Raw genomic sequence first — 23088 nt, 5'->3', positions numbered from 1 at the left:
ATTCACTGTACAGAAAAGAGTGTATTTAGAACATAGAAAAGTACAGCACAGTACAGGCCGTTCAGCCCACGATGTTGTGCCATGGAATAATCCTAATCCAAAAATAAAATAACCTAACCTACATTCCCCTCAATTCACTGCTGTCCATGTGCATGTCCAGCAGTCGCTTAAGTGTCACTAATGACTCCGCTTCCACGACTACCACTGGCAAAGTATTCCATGAGCTCACAACTCTCTGGGTGAAGAACCTCCCTCTGACGTCTCCTCTATACCTTCCTCCTAACACCTTAAAACTATGACCCCTCGTGGCAGTCAATCCTGCCCTGAGGAAAAGTCTCTGGCTATGGACTCTATCCATGCCTCTCATTAAGCATGCGTCATTGACTTCCTTCCAACTATCCTCATGAGTCAAGGCATAAAATACAATAGCAAGGAGGTTATGATTGAGTTGGATATAAGCTGAGTTACACCCCAGCTGGAGCACTGAGCAGTTCTGGTCACCACACAATAGGAAGGATGTGATTGAACCAGAGAGGGTGTAAAGGAGATTCACTCGGATGTTGCCTGTGCTCGTGTGATTCAGTTACGGAGACTGACTAGATAGGGAAGCAATCCGAGCCTTAGTACAGAGAAGGCTGGGGGGTGGCTGGGACAGAACTAATTGAGGTGCACAAAGTTTTAAGAGGCAAGGATAGGGTAGATAGGGAGAAAGATTTCCCATTGCTCAATAATCACGGGGTGTAGAGATAATCTGAGGACCTGAAGCTTTAGCGGGTAGATTTGGGTATCTGAAATTCACTGCCTAAAAGGGCGGTAGAAACAAAACACCAGGATATTTAAAACTATTGAGGTTAGCATTTGAAATGCCAGACCCTACAAGACAAGGGGCCGAGTGCTGGGACATGGGATTCGAATGGAGTGATGTTTGATGACAAGTTGAACACGATGGGCCAAAGGGCCTCACCCGTGCTGTAAAATCTCCATGGATTTAGCTATGCCATTGTAAATTTTCCAGATAATCTTAACCTTCTTTCTTGATCACATTGCTAATGCTGTTATACTGCGATTGACAGGTCTGACACGAGCCTATACTGTGACGATGTTGACATACGATTCAGCAAAACCCTCAATTCCTGCAAAGTACTCCAGATACGTTATGCGAGTGTGGAACGCTTGTTGGAACGCCTGACGGATCTCCGCTTCTTGAGTATAGACTTCCTCAACACGTTCTTGCATTCATATCGAGTTTTCACTACGGCTGACGTTGTGCTGAACAAGCTCATCACCATCTACAAGAAGCCAATAAGTGCAATCCCCGCAAGGTGTCCATTTGAGTGAAAGCTCTCTATTGATGTGTAATGCATTTTAAGGCGCACGTCTGAGACCAGATGTGTGGTTGTGAGGGTGCTCACGTCTATGCGATAGCGACCTTAGGAAGGTCCGTGAGAAAGTGTGAGATTGTGTTTGTGTATTTGACAGGGAGTGTGTGAGAGTACGCTGTACTGCAACAAATAGTACAAAAGCAAGTCTGGTCTGGTCACTGGGTAGCAATTTCATCAATATTACCGCGAAGATTTCTGCTGATCAATTTCTTTAATGAAGTGCTTGATTTCTTGTTTCATTGTCGGCATTTATCAACGTTTTTGTTACATCTGCTAACAGCTCAACAAGATCAAAGACATTGTTTTGCAGTATATTTTCTCTGTATAAATTGTATGATTTTCTTTTCATCAAAAGTTTCCGATTTAAAATAAACGGATGCTTTCCGATGAGCAACCCGAGATTGTGAGGGAGCTGTGTGAACATCTGAGATATGGGCGTTCGTCATTCCACTCATTTAGCCTATAGTGCAAACAGAAATATTTGTTCTCAGGTTGAATATTGATCCATTTTAATTCCTTATGTTCCGAGACAGAGTGGGACGGTGCCCAATTTCAGATGTTAAAACCAGAACTGCATCCAGAACAATATCATGCCTCAGCCAACACAAATGTTGAGAGTGAGCTACAGGTACCTCATTTTCCACTGGCTTAAATCTTTTACTGTCTATGGGCAGGAGCACACAGCAAAGTGCCAAGAAGTAAAAGGAGAAGTGAACAAGTCAAAGGTAGCAGCCCTGCAGTGAGCTTTGGAGCTAAGATGCTCATTCCTGCTCCGCTTAGCTCTGTGAGTTCCTTGTGAAACTAAGTTTTCTTTGGCTGGGGGTGGCTGAAGACAACAGAATGATCCACTCCTGACCCTTGCCCCATGCCACACAAATGGATTTCTACATAATGAGTCATAAGATGCATCCTGCCCTTCCTTTTAGAAATGGGAGGATTTAGAGCACACCGGGTGGCGATTCAGCCTATTGTGCGCACACTGGCTGTTGAAAAGACATTGACCTTTAAGGCTGCTTTAAGAGATTGTTGCATCTTCTGTACACATCAAGTGATTCACAAAATGTTGAGGTGTTCTGCTTCTTCACTACTTCAGGCATTGAGTTCCAGACTCTTACTCCCCTCCTATCACTGGGTGGAAAATATTCTCTTCAATTCTTTCTAATCCATTTACCAGTTATGTCAAATAAATGCCCCCCCTATTTATTTCCCCACATGGAGAAGAAAATGGGCCCTTCATAATTTTATGGACCACAATTAAATCTTCCCTCTGTTCCAAAGAGAAGCACCAATCCAGACTTTGCTTTATAAGTAAAATTCCTCAGAGCTGGCAACATCCTGCTAAACATAGTCCTGTGTGACCAAACAGCTGAAAACTTCGAGGTGGCCTGCAAACTGATTCAATCCGATCTTGACTGAGTCATTTTTCAGGGTCCCATCTTTCTCGAATATTGTTTCCCATTAACTCGGGTTCATTTAATACCTGAAACCCGGGTGCAGCAACCTTCAATTTCTGTCTCAGTAAATCCTTCCAAGTAATGTTTCTAAAAACAAAGGTGGGTAGAGTTGTGGATAGCATGGAGGGCTGCTATAGGTTGCAATGGGACATTGACAGGATGCAAACTTGCGCAAAGAAGTGGCAGATAGAATTGAAAACAGAAAAGTGTGAAGTGATTCATTTTGAAAGGTCGGATTTGAATGCAGAATACAGGGTTAATGGCAGGATTCTCGGCAGTGTGGAGGAACAGAGGGATCTTGGGGTCCATGTCCACAGATCCCTCAAAGTTGTGACCCAAGTTGATGCATTTGTAATGAAGGCGTATGGTGTATTGGCTTTCATTGGCAGTGGATTTGAGTTTAAGGGCCATGAGGTTATGCTGCAGCTCTATAAAACTCTGGTTAGACTACACTTGGGATATGGTGTTCAGTTCTGGTCACTTCATTATTGGAAAGAAACGGATGCTTTAGAGAGGGTACAGAGGAGATTTACCAGGATGCTTCCTGGACTGGAGGGCAGGTCTTGTGAGCAAAGATTGAGGGAGCTAGATGGAGCTTCAGTGGAGCGAAGAAGGGTGAGAGGTGACGTGAAAGAGGCGCACAAGATGATGAGAGGCATAGATAGAGTGAATAGTCAGAGACTTTTTCCCAGGGCGGAAAGGACTATTACAAGGAAGCATAATTTTAAGGTGATTGGAGGAATGTGTAGGGTAGATGTCAGAGGTAGGTTCTTCACCTCAGAGTGGTGGGCATGTGGAATGCACTGCCAGCAGTGGTAGTGGAGTCAAATATTTTATAGACATTTAAGCAACTCTTGGATAGGCACATGGAGGATAGTAAAATGTAGGGTATGCAGGGAAGATTGATCTTAGTAGGATAATAGGTCGGCACAACATCGTAGGCTGTGCTGTTCTACGGTCTAAAACAAATTGGGAAGATTAATAGTTATCCAGACCAAAAAGGGAGAAGACTGATGGAATTTCCCATTGAAGGAAAATGGCTTTCATTCCACAGGGCAATCTGTTCATGTCATGATGCTTATTGTTAAATAAAATGATGCAATGTGCAGGGTTACAAGGAAAAGGCATGAAATTGCCATAATTTTTATTGGTTATTTGAAGAGCCAGTGAAGACACAGTGGAATGAGTGACCTCCTGCTCCATAAGCATTCAGTAATTCTGTGAATTATACTTCAGTTTTCAGATTAATGTTTTATTTCTTCTCATATCTAGGTCACTTGAACTATTTCTCGCAAGCAGTCAGAATAATAAACTTCTGTACAGGGAACCCCCGAAATCCCCTCGAGCCAGTCGGAAATTTTCCTCCCCACCACCTCTCTCAATTTCGAAGTCATCGTCGCCCATTCGGAGGAGGAAGCTTTCCCTGAACATTCCCATTATTACCGGGGGGAAAGCACTGGATCTTGCCGCGATGACCTGCTCAGCCAATGGCTATGCAAGTATGTACTCTTCCTCATCGCCCTTCAGCAAGACCGCCCTAGATATCAATAAACTGTATGTGTCGAGTACTTATTCCAACAAACTCCCTGATGAGCCAGAAAACAAATTGGATAAGCCTGAAGATATTGGTCTTGGCAAAGGAGGTGAGCTGTTGACATGATTGCGTTGTGCTAATGAGTAAAAGTAAAGTTGCCAGAGGACCATGGGGCTGCTCTCTTATTAGAGAGAGAGAGACGACTGGTGATGGTCTAACCTGAGGGTCACCAATGCCTCAGGTGAGGGGGGAGGTTGAGAAGGAAGGACCTTCATAGTAACCTCTGCTGGAGTATGAATTGACCCTACACTGTCACCCTCACTCTGCATTGCAAACCAGTCATCCAGCCAACTGGGCGAGCCAACTCAATGGCATACAAATCAGGAGAAAGGACAATGCTATATCGTTGAGCAGTTTTTCCACCGCCTCCACCTCCACACTTGCTTCTTCAACCGAGATCCTAACCCTCACTCTATGGACCCCTTCTCCCACCTCCAATACATCCCCTCCTCCTGGACACCACCCCAAGGCCTCCTACCCTCTGTCGATCTCTTCATCTCCAACTAACATCAAGACACCAATTGCCTCAACCTCTCCACCCGTATCACCCACTCCAACCTCTCCCCCGCAGAACGTGCAGTCCTCTGCTCCCTCTGCTTCAACCCCAACCTCACCATCAAACCCGAGGACAAGGGAGGCACAGTTGTAGTATGGCACACTGACCTCTAAATCGCCAAGGCCAGGTGTCAACTCTCTGACACCTCCTCCTACTGCCCCCTTGATCATGACCCCAACCCTGACCACCAAACCATCATCTTCCAAACCATGCACAATCTCATCACCTCAGGTGACCTTCCACCCACAGCCTCCAACCTCATCATTCCCCAACCCCGCACTGCTCGCTTCTATCTCCTTCCCAAAGTCCACAAATCTGACTGCCCTGGTTGACCCATTGTCTCCGCCTGCTCCTGCCCCAACAAACTTATCTCCACCTACCTCGACTCCATTTTCTCCCCCTTGGTCCAAGAACTCCCTACCTACGTCCGTGACACCACCCACACCCTCCACCTCCTCCAGACCCTCCAATTCCCCATTGCCCAACACTTCATCTTTACCATGGATGTCCAGTCCCTATACACCTGCATTCCCCATACATATGGCCTAAAGGCCCTCTGCTTCTTCCTGTCCTGCAGGCCCGACCAGTTCCCCTCCACTGACACCTTCATCCACTTAGCCAAATTCGTCCTCTCCCTCAACAGCTTATCTTTCAATTCCTCCACCTCCTACAGACAATGGGGGTGGCTATGGGCACCTGCATGGGCCCCAGCTATTCCTGCCTCTTTGTAGGTTATGTGGAACAGTCCCTCTTCCACACCTACACTGGCCCTAAACCTCATCTCTTCCTCCGTTACATTGATGACTGTATCGGCGCCACCTCATGCTCCCATGAGGAGTTTGAACAGTTCATCCACTTCACCAATACCTTCCACCCCAACCTCAAGTTCACCTGGACCATCTCCAACACATCCCTCACCTTCCTGGGCCTCTCTGTCTCCATCTCAGGCAACCACCTAGAAACCAATATCCATTTCAAGCCCACCAACTCCCACAGCTATCTAGAATACACCTCCTCCCACCCATCTTCCTGCAAAAATGCCATCTCCTATTCCCAATTCCTTCGCCTCTGCCATATCAGCTCCCAGAATGAGGCATTCCACTCCAGTACATCTTAGAGTCCTCATTTTTCAAAGACCGCAACTCCACCCCCCCAGTGGTCGAGAACACCCCCGACTGTGTCTCCTACAACTCATCCCTCACACCCACTCCCTGCAATAACAACCAAAAAAGAATTCCCCTTGACTTCACATCCCACCCCACCAACCTCCGGATCCAACGCATCATCCTCCGACACTTCCGCCGTCTGCAATCCGACCCCGCCACCGAAAACACTTTTCCCTCCCCACCCTTGACTTTCCGGAGGGACCACTCTCTCCGGGACTCCCTTGTCCACTCCACAGTCCCCTTCAGCCCCACCACACCCGGCACTTTTGCCCGCAACCGCAGGAAGTGCTACACCTGCCCCCTCACCTCCTCCCTCACCCCCAACTCAGGCCCCAAGAAAACTTTCCACATCAAGCAGATGTTCACCTGCACTTCTGCCAATGTGGTATACTGCATCCGCTGTTCCCGTTGTGACTTCCTCTACTTTGGGGAAATCAAGTGGAGGCTTGGGAACCGCTTTGCAGAACATCTATGCTTGGTTCGCACTAAACAACTGCACCTCCCAGTCGCGAACCATTTCAACTCCCCATCCCATTTCCTCAATCGACATGTCCATCATGGGCTTCCTGCAGTGCCACAACGATGCTATTCGAAGGTTGCAGGAACAGCAACTTATATTCCGCTTGGGAACCCTGCAGCCCAATGGTGTCAATATGGACTTCATAAGCTTCAAAATCTCCCCTCCCCCTACCACATCCCAAAACTAACCCAACTCATCCCCACCTCCCTAACATGTCCTTTCTCCTACCTACCCCCTCTTCCCAATCCAAGCCCCACCCCCATCTCCTACCTACTAGCCTCATCCTGCCCCCTTGACCTGTCCGTCCTCCCTGCACTGACCTATCCCCTCCCCACCTCCCCACCCCAACTCACGTCTTCTGGCTCCATCCCCGTCTCTTTGACCTATCTGTCCCCTCTCCACCTATCTTCTCCTCTATCCATCGTCTATCCGCCTCCCCCTCTTTCCCACTTATTTCAGAACCCCTTTACCCTCCCCCATTTCTGAAGAAGGGTCTAGGCCCGAAACGTCAGCCTTCCTGCTCCTATGATGCTGCTTGGCCTGCCGTGTTCATCCAGCTCTACAGCTTATTATCTCAGATTCTCCAGCATCTGCAGTTCTTCCTATCTCTGAAACAATGCTATATCAGGAGTTGCTGGAAAAGCTCAGCAGAGGTCTGGCAGCATCTGTGAGGGAAAAATATCAGAATTAACGTTTCAGGTCTGGTAATCCTTCCCGCTGACTGATGGTAGTCAGGAAAACATTGATTATATGCAGAAGATAGGGAGGGGAAGGGGTAGGGAGTAAATGATAGGATAAAAGATAGAGCCCAAAGAGAGAGAAGAGCAGCTGGATAGACAAAGGATTTGATGTGGCTCAGACGATCTGGCTACGAGTGTGAATAGCTGTTAATGGGGACTGTTAGTGACTAACAATAGATAGTGTGTAATGGCAAGCTATGTGATAACAGTATCCACAGTTCTTTCGGTTTTTAATGCTATATCAGGGTCAGATCCTGAATTATAATATTATTTACTCTTAGGATGTGAGTGTTGCTGACAAGGTTATTGTTGCAATTATTGTTCCATCCATAATTCTCTTTGAGGAGGTTGTAGTGAGCTGTCTCCTTGTTCTGCTACAGTCTATGTGGTGTAGGCAGACCAACAATGCCCTTAGGGAAGGAATTTCAGGATTTTAAGCCGGCGACATTTAAGAAATGACGACTTGTTTCCAAGTCAGGATGATGAATGGCCTGGAGGGGAATTTGCAGGGGACGGCCTTCTCATGTACCTGATGCGCAGTGAACACCAGGTGACAGAAAATAGTTAATTTCAGTTGTAGACATTAGTCATTGCAGGTTATTTACACATAAATGATCAAGCACATGCAATTTACTTGGGTGCTCTGACATTCGAAAAATATGTTCAACATTCTCATGAGCTTGCTCAAGTATAGTTAGCGGTAACCTTATGAGTGAGGTTACTGATGCCAAATCACTCCACACATTTAATCACCAGAAATGAATAAATATTCATTGTGAAGTTTATACTAGTCACCAAGCATTGAAGTGAGGTGATACCAGTCAAAGAATTCTAGGAAACCCAAGGCCCAGTGTTTGAGCGGGCAGGCGGACAGAGGATTAGATCCTGAAATTATGACTGCCACTCATTTACATTGCATAAGCTACAGCACTTCACTAGCTCTCACTTCTCGGCTGTACTGAGTTACCTTTGGCAGCCTAGGCCTGGGTTCAGGGCTCTTGTGGTACAGTGGTGGTGGCACTACCTCTGAGCCAGGAAACCTGGCTTCAGGGTCTACCTGCTTTAAGTGAGTGTTGTAACATCTCTGAACAGGTTGATTAGAAAATATCTAGACTCTAAAGGCTCCAAATAATTCTGGACAGGGAAGAAGTCACAAGTGGGGCCTGGTTTCAATACCCACCTGCTCAAGCAGTATATAATATCCTTCCTGAGCATGTCAGTCGGCAAATATCGACCTCTGAATTTGATGGCGGTACCAGTATAGCTGGAAAAACACTTTCAGGTGGTAATGATTTTATTTTCTGCTCACTGTCTGTGAAGTTCAGGATGGCATTCAGTTCCCAAAAATGTGACAACCTATTTACCCTGGATAGGAATAGTTTAAATTAGCTCAAGTGTGCAAATCTCTTGACTTATATATTCAAATAGTTGAACAGTAAGTGCTCCAAAAATAGACAACTCATCATCCAAAAAATATATTTATAATTCTTTTCTGTATTTACAGCCAAACGTAGTGCCATATTTACGTCCAATAGAGTTAACATTTCTCTTGCAATGCTGATAATGGGAGATTAATAATTTCAGAATGGCTCACAGTTGAAAAGAGAATAGTTTGTCTTCCCTGGACATGAACAGTAATCTGGTATAAAGAACTGAATGGTTGGAGAATATTAAAACCTCCAAACATTTGATTAATGTCTTGTTCCAAACAGGTGCAGGCAAGACAGTCAAGGAGGATTCTGAGAGTGAGCAGGCTCTTAGTGATGAGGCTGAGACAGAAACTTCACCCAATAAATCTCCAACAACACCAAAAAAACTGAAAGGCAAGAATCCCTCAGGTAAGGACCCAGAGATGGTGTCAACTTACTAGAAGTATAATTACAAATCACTCAAACTCTCATCACTGTAACCACCTACAACCCTGAGAAATCTCTGTGCTCTTCCCATTCGGGCCTCTTCCACATCCCTGATTTTTTTTCACTCCCCGATTGCCAAGCCGAGTTGACTAAGATTTGGAATTCCCTCCCCATACCTCTCTGCCTTCTTTTCTGCTCTCCTTTATACTACTCCTTCAAACAAATCTTTGAGCAAGATTTAGGTTGCCTGCTCTAATGTAGCCATATGTGTCTTCAGCATCAATCTCTCTCTGTAAACTGCTATTGTTATTTTCTCCAAATATATTCAGTTATTTCTTCATCTCTTGAGAATATGTCTATGTATCTTCTTAATCCTTCTTTTAGAACATTTTGCATTTCTTTGAATTTTACCAAACTATTCTGCAGGGACAGAATACAGATTTTGTTTTTGAAGCTTCCTTTATCTTGTGTTTAAGTAATATAAGTCTTGAAATGAATATGTGAATACTAATTCAATTGATTAAAATTACTATTTGTTGATAGCATAATCTGATTAAAATAATGGTGTGAATATTGCCCATAAAATTATACGGAATAACATCTTATAATGTACAACTGCAATCCTCCCTTATTATTCATATACCATCATCACTTTTCTATGGTTCTACAGTTCAGACACCTAGTGTCTAAGAAATTGGGAGAATGGAATCAAGAATTATTCTTGACCTATTTCTTCCCCCAACTGATTTTCTTCAACTCCCTTCCCACAGTCTTCTTAAGTCACACAGTCACTTTATATTTTGTATCTTGTCATGAAAACTAACACCACACAGAAAGCCAGTCTTTATACAGTTATATTGTTACTCTCTTATATGAAAGATAATGTCACTAATATGGACAATGATATAGGCACTGTACAATGTAGAGAATAACAATCCATAGAATATAGAAAATGCTACAAATGAAACACATAGAATGGCACAGCTACTGTAAGCGGCACCACATTGGAAAATAGTCAGGCATTGCTGAATTAGGATTACTAAAAGGATCTTCTTTGACTCCACAGAATTCTCCCTGTTTTCCTACAACAACGGAGTGGTGGTCACATCCAGCCGGGAAATGGACAATAACCGCAGTGCGCTTTCAGCAACCTCAGCCTTTGCCATTGCTACAGCAGGAGCCAATGAGGGTACTCCCACCAAGGAAAAGTTCAGGCGGATGTCCCTGGCCAGTGCAGGTACACATCACACTTTGGCGCGGGGGATCCTTATTGCTAATGACTCTTGGTAAATGATTCTATAAAAGTGATGGTGCATTTGACCCAGGTTAATTTATCAGTGTCAGGACTGTGGGAACCAACAGAATGAATTGTCTTTTTGTTCACAAAACAAGCAGCAACAGCATAAGTGAAGGAAACATACATTGGAATCCAGCCCATAACAAATTAATAAATTCATCCACAGAGATAATAGGTCAAGGAACCCCAGGAATTCTAAACTCAGTACATTTTTCCTATTAATTATTTTAATATGGAGAATGACATCTGAAGCTGTGATCCTTCAATATTAGAATCATTAAAAATGTTCAGTACAGAAGAAGTCCATTCATTCCATCTTGTCTGCGGTGGTAAATTTGAAACAATGTTATTTTGAGGGATCTGTGTATAAACAGCAAAGTGTACATAGTTCCTAAGGGTGTACATGATGTATCACAGTATTTGATAACATATCACTGTATGTCTAACGCATCTGTATCATCTTCCGTTTACTTATTTCTGAATTTATTTTCTTGTGTTGATTCTAGGTTTTCCTACTGATCAAAGAATTTGTGACAAAGAGTTTGTCATTCGAAGAGCAGCAACAAATCGTGTACTCAATGTACTGAGGCACTGGGTCTCAAAGCATTCCCAGGTAGGGCTTAGCCATTAACCTGGCAAGTCAGTGTGACAATCAGTTCAGTGAGTCCCCAAGTTAATTCCTGCTGAGAGGATGTGCTCCACATCAATGTGACTTGGCTGATCCTATATTTGTTCAGTAACTATTGGCTGAACCATATGATGAGGCAAAACAATAAAACATAAGCCACAGTTTTAATACGAAGTAATAAATGTGGCTATTTGTGCAATTGAGTTACTTAGAAAGATTAAAGAAATTGATGGGATAGCAAGAAAAATATATTATTTCCTTTAGCTGGGGACTGGGCTGGTGGAGGGGGAGTTTTGAACAAGGGGCAATAAGCCTATATTTAGAGCTTGGTTGTTGAAGGGTAATGTCAGGAAACATAGGGCGATGCTAGACAAGGAGCTAGCCTCATTTTATTGGGGTTGATAGGGGCCGACTTCAGCTTTATCCCAAGAATAGACATAGAAATATGATTTTAGAACAATTAGAAAACCATTGTAATGGACTGAATAGCTTTCGTCATCTATATTGATTTCATAACTTTTTTCTCAGAAGTTCTAGACTTATGGTTATTGATGGCATGATGCATGAAAGACACAGTGAGATTTAGGTTGAAACAGGGCTATTGGACAAAAGCTCGAGGTTATGTTGCACAGAAAAATAAACTCATATTAAAAAGTGGCTCTAAGGCTTCAAACAAGAACTCCCCTTTCATGTTTCAGTGCAGCTGCCACAATTAATTGATTTGGAATTCCAATTACTGCTTCAAGTATACTGCTGACAGTAGATCGCAGCCACTGAAGCATACTTCCCACATCAGGAGAATGATGTAGCCTAGATACACAGCCAGTGGCCAAACCTTTCAAATTGTAATGTTGATGGTAGCCCATTTAAAATGCATCAGATACTGTTACGATGCTAATTGGAACATCAAAGCTCTTGTACAGACTTTTCAGAGAAAGAAAGGTTGGTGAATGAACTAATGATTGGTGTAATGATATTTGCTATATTCATCTGTTCAGAGATGTTATGATGCTCATCTAGAGCAGGTGAAGCTTGAACCCAGGCTTCCTGGCTCTGAACTGAGGACATTACCACAAAGTCACAAGAGTCCCCAAAGCAAATGCAGCAGGACTTTAAGATAGAGATAATGGGAACTGCAGATGCTGGAGATTCCAAGATAATAAAATGTGAGGCTGGATGAACACAGCAGGCCAAGCAGCATCTCAGGAGCACAAAAGCTGACGTTTCGGGCCTAGACCCTTCATCAGAGAGGGGGATGGGGGGAGGGAACTGGAATAAATAGGGAGAGAGGGGGAGGCGGACCGAAGATGGAGAGTAAAGAAGATAGGTGGAGAGGGTGTAGGTGGGGAGGTAGGGAGGGGATAGGTCAGTCCGGGGAAGACGGACAGGTCAAGGAGGTGGGATGAGGTTAGTAGGTAGCTGGGGGTGCGGCTTGGGGTGGGAGGAAGGGATGGGTGAGAGGAAGAACCGGTTAGGGAGGCAGAGACAGGTTGGACTGGTTTTGGGATGCAGTGGGTGGGGGGGAAGAGCTGGGCTGGTTGTGTGGTGCAGTGGGGGGAGTGCACCACACAACCAGCCCAGCTCTTCCCCCCCACCCACTGCATCCCAAAACCAGTCCAACCTGTCTCTGCCTCCCTAACCGGTTCTTCCTCTCACCCATCCCTTCCTCCCACCCCAAGCCGCACCCCCAGCTACCTACTAACCTCATCCCACCTCCTTGACCTGTCCGTCTTCCCCGGACTGACCTATCCCCTCCCTACCTCCCCACCTACACCCTCTCCACCTATCTTCTTTACTCTCCATCTTCGGTCCGCCTCCCCCTCTCTCCCTATTTATTCCAGTTCCCTCCCCCCATCCCCCTCTCTGATGAAGGGTCTAGGCCCGAAACGTCAGCTTTTGTGCTCCTGAGATGCTGCTTGGCCTGCTGTGTTCATCCAGCCTCACATTTTATTATCTAGGACTTTAAGATAGCAAGGAGCTGGATGAACACAGCAGGCCAAGCAGCATCTTAGGAGCAGGAAAGCTGATGTTTTGGACCTAGAAGGGTCTAGGCCTAGGTCTAGAAAGGCCTGCTGTGTTCATCCAGCTCCACACCTTGTTATTCTCAGATTCTCTAGCATCTGCAGCTCCTATTATCTCTGCAGCAGAACTTTAACCTGCGATCTCCTGACAGTATCATGAACAACACCTTATCCATTAGGTCATACCACTGCCAAATCTCTTTCTCGTCATTCTGTTCAGAACTGTTATCATGTACGTCTTGAGCAGGTTAGACTTGAGCCCAGGCCTCTTGGCTGAGAGGCAGGGACACTACCACAGTGCCACAAGGGTCCTTACAGAATGTATGACATATCAATCTCTTCAAGGTTAGACAGGGGGAGCTCATGAGGTAATCATTACTCAATCCTGACTACGTTTCTTGTGGTGCAGTGGCAGTGTCTACCTTTGAGCTAGGAGGCCTGAGTTCAAATCCCACCTTCTCCAGATGGGTGTCATAACATCACTGAACAGGTCAATTAGAAAATCTATCTCCATTCTGCTGAGGACTGTTGTGGTGCAGTGGTAATGTTCCTAACTCTGAGTCAGAAGGTCCAGGTTCAAGTCATGCCTGTCCTGGAGGTGTTTCATAACATTTTCAAACAGGTTGCTTAAGAGATAACTAACTTCTTTCTGGACATGCATAAGAATTATGATGTAGCTCACTAAGTACCGATGAGTGGTTTCAGTTGACAGACCCCTGAGACCCTTGAACAAATGACGACTACTTCCCGATTCTTCTACTTGTCTTCCATAAGTTTCGAATATTTCCTTCTGTTGGTGTCAGCTTGATTCAGTGGTAGTTCACTTCTCCTATCTTGTGGAAAATTCTGGTTCAAGTGTAAGTCTAAGATCAGAATCAATAGTTCTAGATTGATATTTCAGTGTAGAACTGAAGGAGGTCTGTAATTTCTGATTGGCAGTCTTTTCAATGAGACACCCTTCAAAGTTATCTCAACCCCTTATCTGATTTATTCTTTCATGGGATGTTGCTGTGTCTTTGGCAAAGCAGGCATTTTCTGTCCATCTTTTAATGGTCTTGAACTGAATGACGTGGCTGGCATTTCAGAGAATAGGTAGGAGTGTGTGCTGTGGTTTGAGGTCACGTGGAAGCCAGGCCAGATAAGGATGGTAGATTTCCTTTTCCAAAGGATTTCAGTGAACCAGATGGGGCATTCTTAGTTTTGGGGTCACCAGTACTGAGACTAGATATGATTAATTACATTTCAGTTCCACCAACTACCATGGTGGGATTCGAACCTGTAGCCCTAGAGCTTGTGATTCTAGATTGCCAGTTCAGTAATATTTCCATAATGCCATCACCTCTTCTGGCATTGAAGGTCCTCAATCATAATTCATAGAACAGTAATTCATGGCTAAAATGTATAATTTAACTAGTCTCACCAAAACATTAGAGTGATTGGTTATTTATCTCATTTCTGACTGTGGGACATTCTTGAGTGCAATTTGAATGCTGAATTTCCTATTTTAAAACAGTAACTGAACTTCTAATGTACTTCATCGGTTGAGAATTGTATTGAGATCCTCAAAGGACACGAGTATTTTTTTATAAATGCTTACTGGTTCTTTCAGAATATAATGTCCAATCAGTTGCAAGTTACATTAATGAGTTGAGTCTCTGAGCAACGCAAATGAATGGGTTAATATCAAAAAACTGAATTTAGGGATCACCTTGAATTTAGTTAAATCCATCAAAGTGCTTCATAGGAGCAACAAACTGATACCAAATGTCACAAAGAGATATTGGATGGATGACCAGGATCTTGATTAAACAGGAACAGGAAAGTTGACATTTCGGAACAGGACCCTTCTTCAGAAAGGTCCCAACCCGAAACATCAACCTTCCTGCTCCTCTGATGCTGCCTGGCCGGCTGTGTTCCTCCAGCTCTACACTGTGTTGTCTCTGACTCCAGCATCAGCAGTTCTTACCATCTCTTGATTAAGGAGGATGTTTTTCAGGGTATTTTTTGGAAAGCAAATAATACGGAGAGGTAAGGAGGTTTGGAGAGGCTCTTCTAAGGATTAGGGATGAAGCAGCTGAAGACTGGTCTGCTAATGGAATGGTGAAAATTGAATTCTTGAGAGGCAGGAATTGGAAAGACATTTTGGAAGTGACAAAGTTATGGATAAGAATTTCAACAGCAGGTGAGCTGGGCAGTGGTGGATATAAGCAATGTACGAAGGTGAGAAGCAGTGACCATGGTAAAAGGAGAGAGTGTTGATTTGGAAGCTCAATTTAACATCAGATTGACTCAAGGTTACAAACAATCTGATTTCTTGAGATCCTGTCCTTTGAACGAGGGACTATTTTACCTTCAGTCAGCCAAGAATATGGGGAATATCACGGTGGGTGTTTGGTATGCAAACAGGATTATTGGAAATGCTAATTGTTATTCCTTCTTCATCTACAGGATTTTGAAGCAAATACTGAATTGAAAAGTCAAGTGATTGGTTTTCTGGAGGAAGTCATTCATGATCCTGAGTTGCTAACACAGGAGAGGAAAGCAGCAGCTAACATCATCAGGCAAGTTTTCCTGAGAAGTTTCCTCTCCAGCAAAAAGGGTGATGGGCCAAAAGCTGGAAGATGGGATTAGTGTAGTCAGATCTTTGTTGAATAGCATGGACACGGTGAGTTGACTAGCCCTGTATGAGCCTATGAGTCAAAACTTTTTCCACCCCTCTTCATCTGACTTGATTGGTTTTCCCCCCTTTCTCCCTTGTGTATTTTACTAGCTTAGCCTTAAATGCATCTGTGCTATTCTCCTCAATCAGATTCCACATTCTCTAGTAAAGACACATTCCCTGATTTCTCTTTTGGAATTACTTGTGCTGAATCTCTATTGATGGCCCCTGGTTTGCAATTCCTACACAAGTGCAAACAGCTTCCTACCATGTCACCTATCAGATTTTTAAAGACCCCTCTCAGGTCATCCTTCTGCTTTCTACATTCAAGAAAAACGAGAGCCCAGCCTGTCCAATTTCTTCTGATAGGCCTTTCTTAGGGATTGTGGAGCTTATTGGTGATTCTTTGTTCCTTACAGACCTATGTCTTTTTAAGGCCACTATTTAGTATTACCCATGGGAATGCAGTCCATGAAGCTATTTAGTAATCACTGAACTGTTCATAAATCACTATGTGCTGGAAAACAGATTTTTTTTCAAATTTCTAATTTTGTTCATGGCCTGTGAATATTGCTATGTGCTGTAGTCCTGTGTCGAGTGTCACACAAATGATCAGTTTGCTTATTTGAGCTTATCTATAGCTTCAGATATTTTAAAGTTTTCCTTCATATTTCCTCTCAGTATCATTTGCTGAATAAGTGTTTCCAACTTCCAGGACTTTGAGCCAAGAAGACTCCGTTGACCCTCAAACAACTTTGGAAGAGATAATGAATGTGGTTGGTATCCATTTTTATTTGAAGTTTCATTCTGAGGTGTGTTTTAGGAATGTTCTTTTTTAAAGTCCTGTCTTCTTTCTTCTCCTTTGAAAGGCGGAGGAAGAGACATTTGAAAACCTCTCTGCCTTGGAGATAGCTGAGGAGTTGACTTTGTTGGATCATCTTATCTTCGGGTGTATTCCATATGAGTAAGTTATTGTTTAATCTGTTAAATAATTTTCATTGAATGATACTGAACGTACCAAACAGAAACAGATCTATGTACATATGTTTATACTCCACTCAAGTCTCCTCTCAACCTTACTTCATCTCATCCAGTGACCTTAAACTTCTATTCCTTTCTCCTTCATTTATTTATTTAGCTTACCCTTAAAGGTATCAGTACAATTCACCTCAACCACACTGTGATAAACAGTTTAACATCTTAGCCACTCTGTATACAAGTTTCCCCTGAATTCTTTAATGGAATTAGTAGCTACCAGTGCAAATGGTACCATAGTGCAGAAGTTTGTGCAGAAGTTGTAATTTAGAGGACGAGACTAATGATATCTGGAAACAACAATAGAGATTGCTGAAAAAGCTCAGCAAGTCTGGCAGGGTCTGTGGAGAGATATTCGACATAATGTTTCAGCAAGTGACCCTTCCTTAGAACTGAGGTAGCTAGAGAAATGTTGGTTTTTATGCAAAAGATAGGTTGGAGGAGGGGGTCAAGAGTAAATGATAGGTAGAGATAGAGCTCAAAGAGACAGAACAGCAGATGGACAGACAAAGGAGTGGATAACAATCTGGCTAGGAGGGTAAATAGCTATTAATGATGAAGGGTCTCTCTGATGAAGGGTCTAGGCCCGAAACGTCAGCTTTTGTGCTCCTGAGATGCTGCTGGGCCTGCTGTGTTCATCCAGCCTCACATTTCGTTATCTTAGCTATTAATGGAGACTGTTAATGGCTAAAAATGGGTTGTATGAAGTGGCAGCTGAGTCCAAGCTGAAAGGACAGAGCCTCATTTTCCACCTGGGCACCCTGCAGCCTTTCCAACTCAATACCAAGCTCAATAACGTCAGGGCTTGAGCTCTCCCATGACCTTACCCTAAACCCCACATACCAGGGCTTGTTATCATATAGTCTGCTACTACACAGCCTCTCTTTGGGCTCTATCCCCAACTAGCATTTACTCCTTACCCCTCCCCCCACTCTATCCTGTGCATAAAAGCCAACAATTTCCTAGCTACCATCAGTTCTGTGGAGGGGTCACTTGACATGAAACGTTAACTGTCATTTCTTTCCACAATGCTGCTAGATCTGCTGATCATTTCCAGCAATTTCTGTTCAGTTCTTTCTGATTTACAACTTCTGCAGTTCTTTTGATATCTGGAAATATCAGTTCAATCTCGCTGTGGCAGCTGAGGATGCTAAATTAATTGAATAAACATCGAGTCTCAGTATTGGTCACTATGAAAACGTTGGATTGTCATAAATATCCAAATGGTTCATGAATGTGCTCTATGGAAAGAGATCTACCTGATCTTCATGACTTATATGTAACTCCAGGCCCTTGGTTATTACACGTCTTCTGAAATTACTTAGTTCATTTAGTTGTCCTTTCACCTTCTCAAGGGTGTTTAACAGTGGGCAGTAAACGCTGGCATTGCCAGCAGCGACCAGATCTTGTGAGTAAAGGAAACCAAAAATCCTATGAGAGATAATGGGAACTGCAGATGCTGGAGAATCCAAGACAACAAAATGTGAGGCTGGATGAACACAGCAGGCCAAGCAGCATCTCAGGAGCACAAATGTGTTCATCCAGCCTCACATTTTGTTGCCAAAAATCCTATGACTTAGTTTTAGCATCTCCACAATTGGAAATCTCATTTCTCTGCTTGACAGGGAATGAAGTCCCAGTCTATCTGGTCTTTCCAACTCACAGGGGACTAGGTGATGTTAGCGAGCAATCCTTTCATGTGGATTAATGTTGACAGGTTTGTTCTCCCCAACAGGGAATTCTTCGGCCAGGGCTGGATGAAACCTGAGAAGAATGAGAGAGCCCCGTACATTATGAAAACCACCAAACACTTCAATGATGTGAGTATGAACCATTCAAGATGGTGGCCAGATGGTGAAGTAAGAAAACGGACACTAATATTTTATTTAACACTAAATTTATTTGTAGAATACAGTGGTCTGCGTCCGCTCTAAGCAATATCCAGTACTGCAGAAGTGTCTTTTCATTTGTGCTCAAGGTACCTAATCAGTCAATGTCCTCCACCTACGTATCCTCAACCTTCATAATGCAATTAACATCCTATTAACATAAGGCACTGTGATACGATATAATTTCTTTCAGTCCTACAACCCACTAGAAATCTGCGCTCGTCCTATTCTAGCCTCCCTCCATCCTTGCTGACTTTGCTTTCAGCTGTCAAGGCTCTGGCCCCTGGATTATCCTCTCTAACCTCTCCACCTGAATACTTTGTTCCCTTTAAAACAAACTTTTTAACCAAGATTTTAATTGTCTGTCTTCCTACTTCCTCAAGTTGGTCAGTGTCCTGTTTCACAATACCTCTCAAAAACACCTTGGAATATTTTATTACACTAAAGATGCTATAAAGTTGTGTTTCTTCACCAACCATTATGTCCCCAGTCTTTATTGCAATTTACAAGACTGAGGCAGGTTGGTTATTTTTGTGTGGTAAAGTATATCGTCCAAAAGCTGTGCAGTAGAGTTGAGATACAGATCAGTAATAAGTGGTGAAATTGTTTATTCCTGCTCCCATAGCACTTGAGAAGAAAGGGTTTCTAAATCTATCAAGTCACAAATGAACATCAAATTCCAAAAGTACGTCTTAGCGATGTCCTCCCAGTTTGGGGGAATCAGCTTGGATCAATCTGTCCTTCCTCTTTGCTTCCAACATTTAAGTAAATGCCAAGCCCAGCAACTGCCTAATGTAGACTCCACAAGAAAATCAGCTCAATGCACTGAATCTGCTATGGGTGCATAATGTGTTTCTTTTGTTTTGTTGGTTATTTTGATGTGTGTCATTAACCAATTTAAAGTAAAGTAAAAGACATCTGAATTCGATTTTGGCTTGTTTTCATGGGAAGGATAGTAGGAATGTTAATTTTGAATCCCATGGAGTACAGAGAGTTTGATTTGGGAGCCACAGGAAATTGAGGAAAACTCCTGTGTGAACAAGCATTAACAGGAGAAGGTAAATGTGATGCTGAAGTTAAAAGAAGAATAAAGATAGCCAGAAAGAAAGGGATAAGCAAACAAAAAGATTTCTCAAAAGTCTCTTCTTATTTCTCTCTCTCTCTCTCTCTCTCTTTTTCTAGCACCATCTCCCTGAACACTATTGTCCCAACCCCAACATCGGCATAAACATTACCCTTCCCCAACTATTTTCAGTGCTGATGAAAGGACACTAGACTCAAAATGTTAAATCTGCTTCTGTATCTTCAGATGCTGCCAGACCTGTTGAGTTTCTCCAGCACTTTCTGTTTGTGTTACAGAATTAAAAATATCTTGCTGCAATTGTAAAGAATATGGTTGGGGTCACACCAGGAGTATTATGTAGAGTTTTGGTCTCCTTATCCAAGGAAAAGTATTCTTGCTACAAACAGATTACAATTGAGGTTTGCCAGACTAACTCTCAGAATGGCAGGATTAAGTTTTGAAGGAGGATTGAGGAAACTGGGTCTGTATTCTCAACAGTTGTGAAGAATGAAAAGTGATCTCATTGAAGCATATGAAGTTCTGACTGATTGTAGACAGTATGCATTCCCTGGATGGTGAGACCAGGACCATAGGATTAGTCTCAAAACCAGGAGCAGGTCATTTAAGAGGGAGGCGGGGAGGAGTTTCTTCTGAGGTCTATGAATCTCTGGAAGTCTCCATTCCAGTAAGCCTCGGAAGTTCAAACACTGAACACATTTACGACAGAAATCAATACATTTCTGGAGACAAATGTCATCCAGGGACAGAGAGATAGTGCTGGATAGTAGCATTGAGGTGGTTGGTCTACTATGGTCAACTTGAGTGGAGGTGTAGGCTTGATCAGCTGAACCATCCATGTTCCTTTTCTATGTATCAATTCCCTTTTAAAGCTTCCAGCATCCTTCTCAGTCAGTAATTCCAGTTCATAACAACGGTCTGAATAAAAATAATTATTTTTCTCATCTCTTTTCTTTTGCCAGTTATCTTAAATCGGTGTCTGTAGTTACTGATCTTCTTGCCATTTTCTTACTATTTGGTCGAATAAATCCCTAATAATTTTAAGATCTCTTTTAAATCTGCTCTTAGCTTTCGGTGTTGAATGGAGAATGATTTATTTCTTCCTGTATATTTCCAGTACATTTCCTCTGCACTCTCTTCAAATTGTTGATAATGTCCTTTTCTGATATGTGGTGCCCAGAAATGTATATAATAGTTGGGTGACAAAGTAACATTTTCTATTTTTCCCTTCAGATCAGCAACTTAATAGCTTCGGAGATTTTGAAGAGTGACGATGTTAATGTGAGAACAGCTGCTATTGAGAAATGGGTGGCAGTGGCGGATATCTGCAAGTGTCTACACAACTACAATGCTGTGCTGGTGATAACCTCAGCCTTGAACCGAAGTGCTATCTTCCGGCTGAAGAAGACATGGCTGAAGGTGTCAAAACAGGTAAGTGTAGCAGGCTGCCATTACTGGATTGTATCGTCAGCTTCACTCATTTGTCCTTGGTCCAAGCTCCGGTGACACTCTCTCACACTTCCTTTTGTTTCAGACCAAGGCATTAATTGACAAGTTGCAAAAACTGGTGTCATCAGAAGGACGGTTCAAAAACCTCCGAGAGGCTTTGAAAAAGTAGGTGTCAATTTCCTGTAGCAAAAGTTGAGGACTAGTACTGTAGAGAACATAAGAATAGAATTCAGTCTTGGGCAGTAGTACTAAATGGGTGTCAACTCTTGGGTTGCCTGTTACACCTCACATGTCCTGTGTCCCCTGGTTCTTGACTCACCAATCAGGAGAAACATCCTATTTACATAATTTTTACAGATTCAGTGAGGCCACCTCTCATTCCTCTAAACATTAGAAAATACAGATCCAATTTCATCAATGAGACTGACTCTCATGTTGGAAGGATAACTCGTTTGATTTTGCTACTCATGCACAATTATCCAAGATTGGTTTCCATTCCATTGAATCTTGGGGAACAGGACTGAATTGTGATGGTAAATGACAGACAGCAGTTTTCGTCATTGAGAATTTTGGTATTAGACTTGCTTCATGCTTTAAAAAAAATACTGCCAAGTGAGACATATGACATGGCCAGGCTCCTGACCACCTTTGCCAGCACAAATTTAGACTTGGTTTAACTGTACTGGCGATATGTCTCCTTCGTAGTTCTGTTGCCAAATCATTTCACAAGGTCATGTGGATGAAAAAGAGTACATGATTCATTCGGCCTTATTAAAAGAATTACAGCTCTATAGCACAGAATGATGTCAATCAGTCCATCATACCTGTGTCGGCTTTTTGAAAGAGCTATCCAGTTATTCCTGTTGACTACCATTTAACAAGAGCTTTGGGTCATTTTCCTCTTTAAGTATTAATCCAATTCCCTTTTGAAAGTCAATAGACAATAGACAATAGGTGCTGAAGTAGGCCATTCGGCCCTTCGAGCCAGCACAACCATTCATTATGATCATGGCTGATCATCCACAATCAGTATCCTGTTCCTGCCTTATCCCCATAACCCTTGATTCCACTATCTTTAAGAGCTCTATCTATCTCTTGCTTGAAAGTATCCAGAGAGTTGGCCTCCACTGCCTTCTGGGGCAGAGCATTCCATATATCCACCACTCTCTGGGTGAAGAAGTTTATCCTCAACTCTGTTCTAAATGGCCTACCCCTTATTTTTAAATTGTGTCCTCTGGTTCTGGACTCATCCATCGGCGGAAACATGCTTCCTGCCCCCAGAGTGTCCAATCCCTTAATAATCTTATACGCCTCAATCAGATCCCCTCTCATCCTTCTAAACTCAAGTGTATACAAGCCCAGTCGCTCCAATCTTTCAACATATGATAGTCGCGCTATTCCGGGAATTGTCCCTATTTAACATGATCTTGACAGGTCCTCAGGTAGCGCATTCCAAATCATCATAACTCGCTACACAAATAATGTCATCATCTCCTGTTTGGTCCTTTTGCCAATCATTCAAAACCTATATCCTTCGCTTACCATTGCTTCTACCAATGGAAACAGGTTCTTCTACGTTAACCTTTTAAAATCCTTCAGACTTCTGAATATCTAGATTCTATCTGCCCACAATCATTTTGGCTTTAAGAGGAACAAATCCAGCTTCTCCTATCACTTTAGATATCTCGATTTGCTTATTCCTGTTCCCATTCTAGTTAAATCTTCACCCTCTTCAGGCCTGCATATCCTTTTGAAAATGTA

General features: G+C 43.1%; 1 protein-coding gene across 3 annotated transcripts in view; it reads left to right on the top strand.

Annotated features, from left to right (window-relative positions):
* rasgrf1 (Ras protein specific guanine nucleotide releasing factor 1) overlaps window positions 1–23088 on the top strand; it is a 110001-nt gene that overhangs the window by 74579 nt on the left and 12334 nt on the right. Inside the window, exons 14-24 of one of the 3 annotated variants that reach the window (XM_059639190.1) lie at window positions 1074–1322; window positions 4109–4335; window positions 9125–9250; window positions 10335–10505; window positions 11072–11178; window positions 15663–15775; window positions 16589–16649; window positions 16743–16837; window positions 18644–18728; window positions 21112–21309; window positions 21413–21492. In XM_059639190.1, the coding sequence (XP_059495173.1) occupies window positions 1074–1322; window positions 4109–4335; window positions 9125–9250; window positions 10335–10505; window positions 11072–11178; window positions 15663–15775; window positions 16589–16649; window positions 16743–16837; window positions 18644–18728; window positions 21112–21309; window positions 21413–21492 (1512 nt within the window). The other 2 variants (XM_048562910.2, XM_048562909.2) reach the window with 2 other exon arrangements.

This window comes from Stegostoma tigrinum, chromosome 33, assembly GCF_030684315.1.
Source record: "Stegostoma tigrinum isolate sSteTig4 chromosome 33, sSteTig4.hap1, whole genome shotgun sequence".
Lineage (NCBI taxonomy): Eukaryota > Metazoa > Chordata > Chondrichthyes > Orectolobiformes > Stegostomatidae > Stegostoma > Stegostoma tigrinum.
Note: the sequence above shows the minus strand (reverse complement) of the source record. Positions and strands in the feature narration are given on the sequence as shown.